We start from the raw sequence: 13,248 nt of genomic DNA, 5'->3' as shown, positions 1-13,248 counted from the left end.
ATGACCAAGTAAACTGTAAGAAACTTAAAATACTTAATTCATACAATATAAAAAGGCTGAAAACATAAGGATATGATGAAGATTGTTCAATAATTTAAGGATTTGATAGAAAACTAATGGTATCTAGAGTTTATTAGTCATTAAACTTGGTTTTAAAATGCATAAGAAAATACAAACGGAAAAAATTGATAAATGATTTTCATAAGAAACAAATGTTAAAATATATCAAGGGCTTAATTATTTAAAACTTTTTGAACTAAAAAATCAGCTGATGATTCATAAGAAACAAATGTTAAAATATAGCAAGGAAAAAAGATCATGAAAAAATCATAATTATGAATAAAATAAAAATAACATATCATGGTTTATTTCATTAGAGGAAGCCACACAACACATTTTTTGGAGTTTATGTATAGATTGTCAGTCTACATATTCGATGAAAATTAAAAGGTCTTATAACTTTCAAGAAAAGTGGGCTTCTTGTATCGGTTACCAATTGACGGGGTAAGCCCACAGCAGGGAAACTATAACTTAAAAGTGATACAATAATTTGCATGTTGCATCATGTGCCCGAAACTTAGATGTAGTGTGGAAGGTAGGTAAGGGACCAAGTTTATTATCTTTGACTTTGGCAGAACTACAACTCAACCTTGGGTTCAGTTTCTCAATGGTCTCTTTCGAAAAAGTACTATGTTGGTTTATCCATAGCATTAGTTTCCCTATCTATACCTACTTAATTGAGCTAGAAGGCTACCTTGAGCTGGAAATCTACCTGAAGGTTTTATCTATGTTTACTTTTATGCTGAAAATCTCAAAAAGAAAGTATAACTATGATCACAAATTTACCTAATTAATGTCTGATAATTCTAAAAATTTCAAATTTAAAAATATTCCTAGAAAAATTCTCCAAAATTCACTTCCTAAATATAAGGATGTCTGAAATAATTTGATGAAATAAAATTTATATCGGTTTAATTACATGTCATTAATTTCCTTATTTACTTAAATATGTGACATGCGATTCTTAACTACACTACAAAAACTTCTATTTTATATATAGAAATTTCACCCAAATATACTCAGAGATGATTGATCATATAAAACCCAATAAATAATCTTCTTTATAGGAGAAGACCCATAATGAATGCCATTCTATGTACGATGATAAGAGAGATGAAATGAAATTTCACACATGAATGCTAAACATCATCATGATAATGTCAAAATTTTAAGTTCTGAGGGAAGTCATAGAGTTTTAATTATGAAAGACTCCAAATTTCTGCTGAATTATAGTTAATGGGAAGTTACCATCTGTTGAAGGAATTGAATCATAATTAAAATGAAGTTATGATTCGACTGTTTATGTTATAATTCATATGATTCGACTGTCTAGTTTTGATAGAGGTGTGAAATTTCCATGATGAAGCTCGTGGAGTGCAAGTACTGATCAAGAAATCAAGGTATACTATCAATGAGACTAATTATATGTATTTGTCACTAGATCTATAAATTTTATCAAATTTACGTACCCTATCGTATTCCAATTCTTTAATCTCCTCCCCTTATACCATATTAAATATACGATAAATAAATATTTATAAAAAAATAAAAATAAAATAAATTAGTGCCTGTATTTATTTAACTAAAAAACACCTTCTTAGAAAAGTATCTCATAAAAATCTATCATTAGAAACTGTTCCACTTGAGGATATTATGCATTTTGTTAAACTAATGTTCAAATAATTGGGTATGACACTAACATCATTTTATCAATCCCTGTTTCATTATCAATAATTATTCATTGCAACGATCTACATTATCCAATAAATGTGACATCTTCTACAAATCTTATATTTATTTCCCCTTCATCGCCTGTCTCTTTTTATAGTCATTATTCATCTTCTAATCCTTCACATATATATAGATATTATTATTTATTTAAATCATATGTCATTACATTTCACCATTATGAAATTTATGTGTACATTTTCACGCCTCCTACCATTGCTATTTTGAATCCACAACACCTTTTCGCGAAAATTTATAATAAATGTTGATCGAGCACAGAGCCAAAATCATATCATAAACGATAAAATAGATAATAAGTTGGTTTCCCACACGTTTTGTTTTTATTCCGGTTTCTCATCATGATCAATTTCGTCTACCATGATGTATATAAAAAGTCAGAATTTCATGAAATATATTATTAATTCTGTTACACAGTCTGGACTCGCCCACTCTTTCCCTTAATGGTGATATCTTCAGATTCCCGCTAAATATTTTTTGACCTTGAAAAAATCATAGCTCAAATTTTAGTCAAATGGGTCTTTAGAGATCAGTAATCTAAATACAAAGAAATTAATATTAAATTTGTTGTATCATATACATATATGTCTAGACTTCATTCATTTAACTCAAAAGTCATATCGTAGATACTATTATGACTTTAATTGTATTAGAAAGAAAAGTTTCTCTTTGCTACAAAGATTAAGATCAATGGGATTATATAAATAATAAATATCTCAAATATTTTGCTTAAAATCAGGGAAATTATGAAAATAAAAAATAATCTTAGTAAAATAAGTGGTATGGAAAAAATACTATGTTATTTGGGTTCATAAATTGTTAACATCTTATTTTTTACCAAACAGTAAGCATTGAGTATGATGCATAGGCCCACAGTAGGAGTAACCCATTGCCTTTTGGGTAGAATTTCCAATAAACACCATTCTTACTAGCAATAAATATTTTTATAGGGTTATTCCACCACATTGTTTGTGTGTTCAAGAAATGAAAATTGAGCTATATTCTAATTTTAATTTTTCTTACCAGAGTCCAATATTTTAACAGTTTGAACTTTCACAATGACAATCATTTTCAGGGGACTTATACAGTTTAAAATATCATTTCATTACTGGTAGTACACAAATTTTAATACTTTTTAGTTTTGGATTACCAAGTACAAGTAACTTTACCTAACCTTTCAAGGATGATTCTTGATGATCACTTTGTATCACTACTTGTATGGGTTGATTTCCTGATTGATGGTCCTAAAACCTTACAATCTACGACGTAGAGTATTTTTAAACTTGAAATTGGATTATGTTGTTTTGGATTTGATGGTGCAAAGTAAACATCAAGTATTATTTTATTAATACATAATTATAATTTCAAATTGCTTTTTAGTTGTAAGCCATTACTTGTCCACCAAACCACAAAATTAATGGTGGTGCACATCTTGCAGTTAAGGTACTGCAATATGTGAATCTTGCGGTTAGGCACTTCAAGTTGCTGATCCTAAATTACTTAAAACTGATCCAATTACATCGATATATTATAGTCCTTATTTTATTTATTATGTTATATAATTTAATCAGACCGGGTCAAGGTATCTGACAAGGTAAAGTCAAATATTCACTATTTATGTTTGAATATATTTCATTGGTCCAAGTCTAGTTCTATTTATTGTTTCTTTCGGGGGCTGCGCTCACTTTGGAGTTTTGAGAAAGTCAACTGACAGTCTATAATATCCGGATCATTATATGAAGTCTATTATCCTTATTTGGAATCTAACAAAGCAGAAGCTATTCATCAATGCCAACTACTCCTACACTCATTTTGAAATCACACCACAACTTCACTTGGATTTTAAAATAAATAACACACTGGTTAATATTGGATTGAATTATATTTTTAAATGCGCCAAATGTAATTAAAATTCTATTTTTTTGTGATATCGATGCCAATAAATCATCTAGCTTCTTCCTTTTGTATTGAATACTATCCTGGTGAGAGCTTCACCAAGCCCTCAACATTCCACTATTTAATTTATTATCATCTTAGAAATTGTCCATCATGTCTGGAGACACATGCCACCAAAACAAGTGACCACCAAGGGACCTTACTTTTTGTTTGATTTTCAAAATTTCCAAGGAAATCCACTTCTTTCTTATCCCATCTCACCACATCTTCCACTTCTTTCTTATCTCCTCTCATGACATCTTCTCCTCTCTCCGTTTCTCTTGCACTCTGAATAGATAATCTCTTCCTCTTCATAAGCCCAAAGGATCATGCCTCTAAGTAAAATAATGAGCTCTCACCTTAAGTTTCAAATCCTCATAATCACACCATGTGTCTTCAATTTTCATCAGAGAAATAAGGATAAAGTGATTCCTTTCTGGGTATAGCTGCTGTCCCCTAAAAACAAGTCCAGATTAGATGCATAGATATATATATATGTAAGGAGAGAAGATATTTTTCTCCTCTTCTTCAACTTTAACTTTGCCCCCCTCTTTTATTTCAAAAGAGCAATTTTTACCTTCCGGAAGTATTACTCACAATTTCCTTTCAACCCCCTCCCCAGCCACGGAAATTTAGCTTTTAATCCTTGTCCCCATCCAGAGGGGAACCTCGTCCTGATCTTGAATTCCAGCTCGGAAAGCAACCTCGAGTAATTAACTTTAATAATTCCGATTTTCCGCCACCCAATTTTGAATCAACCGCGGTTTGATCATCTCCGAACACTTTCCACAAGGTTTGCGTGCGTTGACTTTCTCCGTTCCGGGTCAAGAACAGCTCCCCGGTCAGCGACACGTTCCGGCGGAGGGGGGGGGGGCTTTTCTGACAAAATGCATTCCGGATTATATACTTACAGCCACGTTTGTTCCTGAGGAAACGTACGAACCCACGTCATTCCGTCTATCGCCGGGAGTAGTGCCGGGAGATCGGACGGCTGAGGCAAGAGCAAAGAAGAGCCCGTTAGAGAGGGAATGGACGGCTGAGATGGGCTTACGGTGGAATTATAAAATGGAGGGTTATCTAGTTCCCCTGAACGGCTGGAAGGTCGGAATCTGCCCTCGAGTTCGCCGACCATAAATTCTTTCTCTCCTCGGGATTGGGCGAATCCGGGGATGAACTCCAGCTGAAGATCTTTCCGGAATTTGAAGGCAAGGATGGGAGTTGTTCAGAGAATCCTCCGCCCGGAGGACTCCTTCTGCCAGGACTTGGTGGTGATTCGGCAGCCGGAGAGGCCGGGAGATCCCAGCGTGATCACCATCAGCTGCCCTGATCAGATCGGCATGGGATGCGATTTCACCCGGATCATCCTCTTCTTCGGTCTCAACATTACTCGATGCGGTATTCCTCTTTTTTTAATTCCTTCTTCGATTCTTCGGATTTTCTCACCGCTTGTTTGTTGCAGACTTGAGCACGGATGGGAGATGGTGTTATATCGTTTTCTGGGTGGAGGGAAGAGGGCCCACGCGGTGGAGTCTGCTGAAGAAGAGGTTGCTCGGGATTTGCCCTTCGATTGCCGCGGGGATTTACAGCTACTGCTTTGCACAGACGGATCTTGAACCCAGCCAGCCCAAAGTCTATCTTCTCAAGATCCTCTGCGACGATCGCCTCGGCCTCTTACATGGTGTGTGCATCCTGCGCCAGGGCTTTAATTTGATTAATCTTCGTTTGGTTTGGGGATAATCTTGTTAGGTTATTGAAATAGAGCACGTGGGTCTTACTGGGTTTAATGGGCAGATATGAGCGAAGTTCTCTGCAAGCTGGAGCTCATAATCAGAAGAGTTAAAGTTTCCACCACAGCAGACGGGCAGGTTGTGGACTTCTTCTTCGTTATTGATACCAGGTCCGTATCTTCCACCTTCGCCCCTGGTATTCGACTTGCGGTTTTTAATTAATGGAGATTCAAAACAAGTGACGCCTGCGTGGATAAAACCGAGTCAATTCTGTTGGTTGATGCCTCGTGTCAAAGATCTTCAAGCCTTAAATTGAAAGCAAAAATGCAAGGATGGAACTGGATAAAAATGATTACTTTATTGTGCTCCGAGAGAAAATAAATAATAAATAAATAAAGTTCATTCGGATTTATAATATTTTATTGCTATTATGCTATTTATTTAGAAAAAAAATCATAAATGGCAGAAATTCAGCAAGGCTAACGAATTACTCTATTCTATTTTCCAGGGAGCTTCTGCACACGGAAGGCAGAAGAGAAGAAATCTTCCAACAACTGAAATCCGTTCTGGGGGAGCAAGCCGAGTGCGGTATCGAAGTGGCTGAAACAGAAACGGGGGTGAACTCTCAGCCCTTTTCATTTCCAGAGGAAACATTCTTGCTGGAGCTTCCGGAAGAAGATCCAGCAAGGGAATATTCAAACGCTTCCGACTGCCCCTCCGTCGCCATAGACAACTCCCTCAGCCCGGCCCGCTCCCTCATCCAGATCCTTTGCCGTGACTACAAGGGGCTCCTCTACGACGTCATGAGAATCCTCAAAGAGTACAACATCCAGGTAACTCACCCGGTTATTGTACAACGAATGGCGACGCAAAAACCAGGGCGATTCTGAATTATGATTATCTATCCTGGACAGGTGTCGTATGGAAGGTTTAACGCGAACGAGAGGCAGAGTTGCGAGTTTGACCTGTTCGTGGTGCAGTCGGACGGGAAGAAGATCGTTGACCCGGATAAGCAGAAGGCGTTGTGCACGCGGCTGAGGATGGAGCTCTTCCGGCCGCTCCGAGTCAACGCGCTGAACCGCGGGCTCAAGACGGAGCTGCTGGTGGTCAACCCGGTCGAGCTGTCGGGCAGGGGCCGGCCTCTCGTCTTCCACGACATCACCCTCGCCCTCAAGCTCCTCAACGCCTGCATCTTCCTGGTCAGCCCCTCTCTTCCTTTCGCTTGAGCTTTCCTCTTCCGGCTTCGTCCGCGTTGACCCCGAGATCAACTATCTTGATTTGCTGCAGGCGGAGGTCGGACGCCACGTCGTCGGCGGCCGAGAGTGGGAAGTGTACAGAATCCTCCTCAACGACGGGGTCCGCACCCCCGCCGCTTTGGGCCGGGTCCGTGACCGCGTTCTCAATATGCTAATGGGCTGGGACTGAACTCGGCCCATCATGTTCTTTTCTGTGTATTCTTCCCTCTGTACGTAACCAGCGCCTGTCACTTGTACAGTCACGTTCTGGATCGGTTGTGTTGTATTTTCTTGGCCGAGAGAGCCCTCAGGATTTGCCACGTGGCGTCCCCAGTCTTGATCCCACGGTTGAATAGGAGGGCGTCCCTGTTGGCAGGGTCCCACAGACGGCGCTGTATGAGGGAGAGATTCGTGGCGGCCACGTGGCGGAGAACAGCGCCCAGACGAGCCACGTCACGCTCCGCTACGCGGAGGGAGATGGCGGGCCAGTCGATGACGTCAGGGAAGGGGAGGCGGATGCCGTCCGCTATGATGACGGGGACGCATCCAACGGCCACGGCTTCGACGATGCGGGGGCTCCACGGCGCCCAGCCACGCGGGCAGAGACAGAAGACCGACGTGGCCATCTCGGAACGGAACCCGTCGTGCCTCTTCCTCTTCAGGAAGAACCTCCGGTCCCGGCCGTAGCGCCGCCAAATCTCCGTCCTGACTCCGCTGAGAAAATCGCCGGAGAAGAAGGTGGCTGAGGAAATTGAAGGAAGAAGAAGAAAGAACGGGGCCGGCGGGGCTTACTTGCCGTAGATCCTGCCGCTGATGTTCTTGGGATGAACCTCCATCTTCCCTCGGAAATAGACCCAGATCTTGCGCTCGAGCTCCGGCGACGGCGGCGGCGGTAGCAACGCCGGCGGCACGTACGGCGGGATGAGGACGTGCTCCGCGATCTGGCAAGGATGAGCCCGCTCGACCCCGAAAGTCTGGAGAATAATCGAGCGCTTCATGAAGCTCGGGATCCCCTCCGTCGCCGCCACGTCATCCTGCAGAAAAATACCCAGAGATGAGGAAGTAGCCGCAGCGGAATCAAACCTTGATTCAGGATAAGGCCCCCACCATGGCGTGGAAGCAGGCGCCGTAGTCGTGGGACGCGATGAAGACGTGGTCAGCGCCGCCGTGGCGGTCCCAGAAGGGGAACCGGGAGGAGACGAGCTCCACGGCGGAGGCGAGCAGGCCCCGCGCGTGGCCCAGGGAGGGGAATCCGTTGACGGTGCTGAAATTGCAGGAGACGTAAACGGGGACGAAGAAGAACTCGGCGGCGTTCGGATCCAGCGTCCGCTCCGCGCATTGAAGCAGCGCCACGTGGATGGCGACCTCCGCCGCGAAGAGGTGCCGGGCGCAACGAGGATTCTCCAACCAGTCATCGTTAAAGCGAGGGGGCAGCTCGTAGATATAGATCCGCGGCGGCCCTCGCTCGTTATTTTCTCCGATATGGGATTTTCCGGCGACCTCCCGCGGTGGCGCGGGGGAGAAGAAGGAGAATAGGAAGAAGGTCAGGCCGAGAGCGAGCAGCGCCACCCACCGGAGACGCCTTACAACGATTCTGCTGCTCCGCTGACCTTTCCTCTGCGAGAGCTTCATCGCGGTTATCGTCAACGGATCGGGCGGCGGAGATCCCGATCCGCCGCCAAGACGGCGAACCTCGGCGGCGGCGGCGGCGGCGGGGGTCTTTGGGAAATCCGGCTGAAGAGTGGAGGCCAAACCAGACCGCCGCCACATATATGATAGATATATCAAAGGCTAATATTGAAGAAAAATTCAAATTATGGAAATTATAATTATTATTTTAATTTGGTTTATTTATTTGAGATCTACTGCTTGAGTTGAGCAGTTCAAACTTCAAAGTCTACGTCGTTGGTTTAGTTGTTCTCTGTGGAAGATGGCGTCGCGGAGAGTGTTGACGGTGGCGCCGCCGTGTAGTGGCGGAGGAAGAGTGGAGATTCCGATCGGAGAAGAAGTTTACAAGACTGTGCAGGAGGCGATCGACGCTGTTCCGCTGGGAAATAAGGTCAGGATCGTGATCTTGATCCCGCCGGGAGTCTATCGCCAGCCGGTTTACATTCCAAAGACCAAGAACTTCATCACTCTCGCTGGTTCCCAGCCGGAGACCACCGTTCTCACGTGGCACAACACTGCCTCTCGAATCGAGCATCATATGGTGAGATCCACGCTGCGATCGCCTTTTTCGTGTTCGAAAGTTCTTTTGTTTTTTTGAGTGTCTTTTTTCATGATTTTGAACGTTTGCTGATTCGTACTTCTCTTTTTTCGTGTTTGCCGTGCCGCTTTAGCCTTCGCAGGTGATCGGAACGGGTACGTTCGGATGCGGTAGTACTATTATCGAGGGAGAAGATTTCATTGCTGAGAACATTACCTTCGAGAATTCCGCTCCGCAGGTCTCGGCTTAGATTTGTGGATTTGATCGTCTGAGGCTGCCAGTTTTTTATACGTATTGGGATCATCATATTGATCGGCCTTCCTCTCACATAGCCTGTTTCTACTTCTGATTTAGGGTTCGGGTCAAGCTGTAGCAGTAAGGGTGACAGCCGACCGGTGTGCATTCTACAATTGCCGGTTTCTTGGTGGGCAGGTAGCTCATTCTACATGATCTCTTTGATGCAAACTCTCAATAATTACCACATTTTATCAGGTTCCGTTGATTTGAGCAAGGTCATTGTTTTAACCACCTATCTGATGTTTCTGAGAATCAACGAGCATTCGAGTTTTGGGAAGTTGAATCTACTTCATGATGCATTTTATGGGCATATAGTTCTGATCAGCGGCTCCCGTCTGATGAATTACTGTTCTCCTTCGGAGGACTTTTGGTAAATAAGCGTTTTTTTCCACTCTTGGTTTCCCTTTACTGTTAGGACTAATAGAACCTTGATCTTCAACAACAAAACTTTAGCGTCCAGGAGGAGGAATCAAAATATGAATCAAACTGATATCTGACGGGTTAAGAAGAATATCATATGTTTATATGAAAGCTTAGATTGGTGAAATCCATGTTTATATGAAAGTTACAGAAAATATGTGGAAAATAATTTGTGATTCGTTAGGCGTTTAGAACTACACTTCTCTGTTCCCCGAGACACAAGTGAGACCATGAACGTTGTACGCTTCATTACACTGCTGTATCTCCGATCACATTATATTTTTTAGCAACCCAATTTATCCAAAATTGTCTAATAATCGTAGGTCTTTTTTGCAGGACACGCTTTATTTGCACTATGGAAAACAGTATTTGAAGGACTGCTACATTGAAGGCAGTGTGGATTTCATTTTCGGCAACAGCACCGCTCTTCTGGAACACTGCCACGTTCACTGCAAGTCCCAAGGATTCATAACCGCACAAAGTAGAAAATCTGCTGAAGAGTCCACTGGATACATATTTTTAAGGTGATATCTATAATGTTTTTCATACTCCCCATTATTTGCGGATGATGATGATGATGACAATTTTGGATGATGATGACAATGACAGTGATGGGTTTTGGATTCTGTAAACATCAACGGGTGTTATACCCAGGAAGTCTCACATGCAATCATCTTTTACTTCCCGCATTAAGTTCAACTTTTTCTAAATCTATGTCATACCTTATCCAAGATTTCACCATTCAATTCTCATTGAATTTTTATTTTCAGTTTGATGTGCCTGATAACTATTTAGTGTTTTTTTGGGTTTTAATCTGTTAGATGAACCAACCTTATTACTTATTTGTTGCTGCCTTAATTTGTCTCCTTTTTTTCTCCCCCAGATGCGTGATTACAGGCAATGGTTCTTCTGCCTATTCATACCTTGGTCGCCCATGGGGTTCATTTGCTAGAGTCCTCTATGCGTACACTTGGATGGATTCCTGCATCAAGCCTATGGGCTGGCACAACTGGGACAAGCCGGCAAATGAAAAGAGCGCTTGTTTCTTCCAGTTCAGGTGTTCTCAACGTTCAGTTTGTCTTAAAATAAAATCCCCATCATATCTAGGGTTAGTTTTGTCCTTGAAGCCCTCTAGGGACATTTTGGTCATTTCCCTACTACATGTATTTCCCGCTCAATAGGGCAGTCCTCTTTTTAGGAGGGTAGAAAAAGAGCTATTTGAAGTCGTATTCGTCTGTCCCCACATGCAATGTCCATCCTCCAGTTCTCTTCCCTGTGCTACGTCCATTCTGCCGGATCCTCCTCCCTTCTCAGTGATGACCTTACCGTCGTCTCTCCCTTTTGAATGGTCCTAAATCAATGATTGTGTTCCTCATTACATCGAGTTCAGGATGCATTTCGATAAGATCCGTGCAAAGATCTTACCATAGTTAGAGGAGCTCCAATATAGTGATAGTATCCTAGATTTTTTTTTGAAAAGTTAAATAAGGTGGTCACCCGACAAAGCGGTAACCACCCGGTGATAGTATCCTAGATACTATCAAGGATGGACAAAAAAGATAAAGAGAAAGAGAGAGAGTAGAAAAGGAGATCATCACTACGTGTAACTGAGACAAAATTCTTCCTTTTTCATCTACACATGGCTCAGAACTAGTACTTGTAGACACTATCATCCCTGTCACATTATTCCCGATCATCACTGATACGATCCTCGTTGTATTTAGGGTAATTTCGTCATTTTACCTTGTTTGATGTATTTTCGTCATTTTGTTGTATGTTTCCTCATTTAATAACCCGAAGAAGTAAACCGAAGTTTTTTTGGCTCCCATATCTCTCTCCTGAGAAATGCTCTTTCTGCCGGTCTCTATTCTCTCCAGTGACGATCTTCTTGGCATTCTTCCCTTCCCTTTGATTTGCAAGGAATATCTTTCTGCCGGTTCTCCTCTTTCTCTATCTTATCCCATAAGAACTCTCAGGTTCTTATCAACCGCTAAGATAAAATTCTTATTTTTTCATCTAAACGTTGCGTAGAACTAACAATCATAGACATCCTCAAACCCCAAAGTATGACTATTTCCCGTTCTTGGGTTTCATATCCTGAATTGGGATATCGGTCTATGGATGCAGATGTTCAGGGCCTGGCAGTGATCATGGTGGGCGGGTACCCTGGTGCAGAGAGCTTGAAGAGCAAGAAGCAAAGCAGCTGCTCTTGCATTCTTTCATTGATCCAGATCCCGCAAAGCCATGGCTGGTTCAAAGAATGTCAACAAGGATCCCGCTCTCTGTTTGAGGTTCCTCTTTTATATATATGCACATATTGAATCAATGTAGGATTAACTATTATGGTCTTTGTAATGACCCAAGAGTAGGAGAGGGGCAGTTTAGTCTTTTCACCTTGAGATGAGAGGAGATCTTACTTGGGCCTGAAGGCCTTTCCAAAATAGGTTCCTACATTGATTCTATTGTATCCTTTGTGTGGTTTTTAATTCTATTTTCGTTTTTAATCTTGAATCTTCGTCTCTTAAGGTTCAATTTTCACCCTAATTACTATCGTAGATCCAAACAATGATGTTTGAGCCATTGTTCTTGTAAACTTTTCTTGAAATCGAGCTAGATGTGGAGGTTCTTCTTCACCTCCATGGAAAGTTTATGCAAAAGCTTCTAATCAAGCTTCCTTGTTGGCAGTGCTAACCATGCATCAATTGGAAATTCCTTCTCTGATAGGTTCTTCAGTTCTTATCCCTTGGAACTTCAAATTACATCATACTTGTTCTTCACTTTTGGGATGATTCTTCTTTCCAAATTAAATGTGCCTTTTTTTTCCAATAACCGAAATAGATTCATCCCAGTTTCTAGCTTACCCATTGTTTTGTACTTTCAAAATCCATCGGCTCAAGATATTAGTGAGGTACATGTCAACTCTATCAATTCATCCAGGTCAATGAATCGTGTTTACATATATATATATATATATATATATATATGTATAAGTTTCCCTCTCAATGCTCTGATGCACACTCAATATATAAAGCTTCTTTGTAACTAAAAAGTAATCTATGAATAAAAATTTTATCAATTAATGTTACCAATCTCATAATATTTCAGCCGAAGAAAAATCTCCCAAGAGTATTAAATTAGCAGATACCCTTATTCTTATGATTTGAACGGATCCTACTCGAGCCAATCAATACATTTAAACATCACTATCATTGTTAATACATGTGTCTCAGTTTTGTATTCCTTCAATACTTCGCTCAATTATTCTTAACTTCATTGGATGAATTATATTCAAATATCAATCCAAAAAGCCCTCAACTACCCATATTTAGTATCCGAAAAATAAGTTAAATGATCTTCTTGATTATTTCGCTGGTATCTTGATTCTTCAAACCCAAAAGTCGATGATTTGGATCATGGAGAAACACCCCTTAAGAGTATTTATAGTGAAAGAAACTAATGCGTTTACGCCATTTATAGTTCGTTAAACTTTAGGAATTAATTGTGAGCTCATTCTCCTTATTTCCTCTTATTCTTCTTCCCATTGATTTTCTACTAACCGGATTCCTCCTGTAAGTTAGTATAAATGTGCAGAAGAACAAAGAAATCTGAAAGAATAGATCTA

At 41.2% G+C, this 13,248-nt stretch overlaps 3 protein-coding genes across 3 annotated transcripts; 2 read left to right on the top strand and 1 right to left on the bottom strand.

Moving 5' to 3' along the window:
* Positions 1–4,692: 4,692 nt before the first annotated feature.
* LOC144700046 (ACT domain-containing protein ACR10-like) lies at positions 4,693–7,016 on the top strand. The gene is made up of 6 exons (XM_078571427.1): positions 4,693–5,136; positions 5,201–5,419; positions 5,533–5,638; positions 5,977–6,301; positions 6,383–6,667; positions 6,756–7,016. The coding sequence occupies exons 1-6, from the start codon at positions 4,953–4,955 to the stop codon at positions 6,891–6,893; spliced, it is 1,257 nt and encodes a 418-aa protein (XP_078427553.1). The 5' UTR covers positions 4,693–4,952; the 3' UTR covers positions 6,894–7,016.
* On the bottom strand, positions 6,065–8,473 carry LOC144716411 (putative glucuronosyltransferase Os03g0107900). Its single transcript, XM_078591520.1, has 3 exons — positions 7,811–8,473; positions 7,496–7,737; positions 6,065–7,417 (listed from the first exon to the last, which is right to left on the bottom strand). The coding sequence occupies exons 1-3, from the start codon at positions 8,471–8,473 to the stop codon at positions 6,964–6,966; spliced, it is 1,359 nt and encodes a 452-aa protein (XP_078447646.1). The 3' UTR covers positions 6,065–6,963.
* Positions 8,454–12,137, top strand: PME31 (pectin methylesterase 31). The gene is made up of 6 exons (XM_078571428.1): positions 8,454–8,912; positions 9,043–9,147; positions 9,264–9,341; positions 9,963–10,150; positions 10,510–10,683; positions 11,754–12,137. The coding sequence occupies exons 1-6, from the start codon at positions 8,634–8,636 to the stop codon at positions 11,914–11,916; spliced, it is 987 nt and encodes a 328-aa protein (XP_078427554.1). The 5' UTR covers positions 8,454–8,633; the 3' UTR covers positions 11,917–12,137.
* Positions 12,138–13,248: the final 1,111 nt, after the last annotated feature.

The sequence above is a fragment of the Wolffia australiana genome, chromosome 2, assembly GCF_029677425.1.
Source record: "Wolffia australiana isolate 7733 chromosome 2, ASM2967742v1".
Classification (NCBI taxonomy): domain Eukaryota; kingdom Viridiplantae; phylum Streptophyta; class Magnoliopsida; order Alismatales; family Araceae; genus Wolffia; species Wolffia australiana.
Note: the sequence above shows the minus strand (reverse complement) of the source record. Positions and strands in the feature narration are given on the sequence as shown.

Bases quoted from the DNA above. Each gene is read 5' to 3' on its own strand.
- LOC144716411 (XM_078591520.1), bottom strand. From the start codon at position 8,473: ATGTGGCGGCGGTCTGGTTTGGCCTCCACTCTTCAGCCGGATTTCCCA. The intron at 7,738-7,810 runs GTGGGGGCCTTA...ATTTTTCTGCAG, and splicing joins GCGCCTGCTTCCACGCCATG to GATGACGTGGCGGCGACGGA. The intron at 7,418-7,495 runs GTAAGCCCCGCC...CGATTTTCTCAG, and splicing joins AGCGGCAGGATCTACGGCAA to CGGAGTCAGGACGGAGATTT.
- LOC144700046 (XM_078571427.1), top strand. From the start codon at position 4,953: ATGGGAGTTGTTCAGAGAATCCTCCGCCCGGAGGACTCCTTCTGCCAG. The intron at 5,420-5,532 runs GTGTGTGCATCC...TTTAATGGGCAG, and splicing joins TCGCCTCGGCCTCTTACATG to ATATGAGCGAAGTTCTCTGC. The intron at 6,302-6,382 runs GTAACTCACCCG...TATCCTGGACAG, and splicing joins TCAAAGAGTACAACATCCAG to GTGTCGTATGGAAGGTTTAA.
- PME31 (XM_078571428.1), top strand. From the start codon at position 8,634: ATGGCGTCGCGGAGAGTGTTGACGGTGGCGCCGCCGTGTAGTGGCGGA. The intron at 8,913-9,042 runs GTGAGATCCACG...GTGCCGCTTTAG, and splicing joins CTCGAATCGAGCATCATATG to CCTTCGCAGGTGATCGGAAC. The intron at 9,342-9,962 runs GTAGCTCATTCT...TCTTTTTTGCAG, and splicing joins GCCGGTTTCTTGGTGGGCAG to GACACGCTTTATTTGCACTA.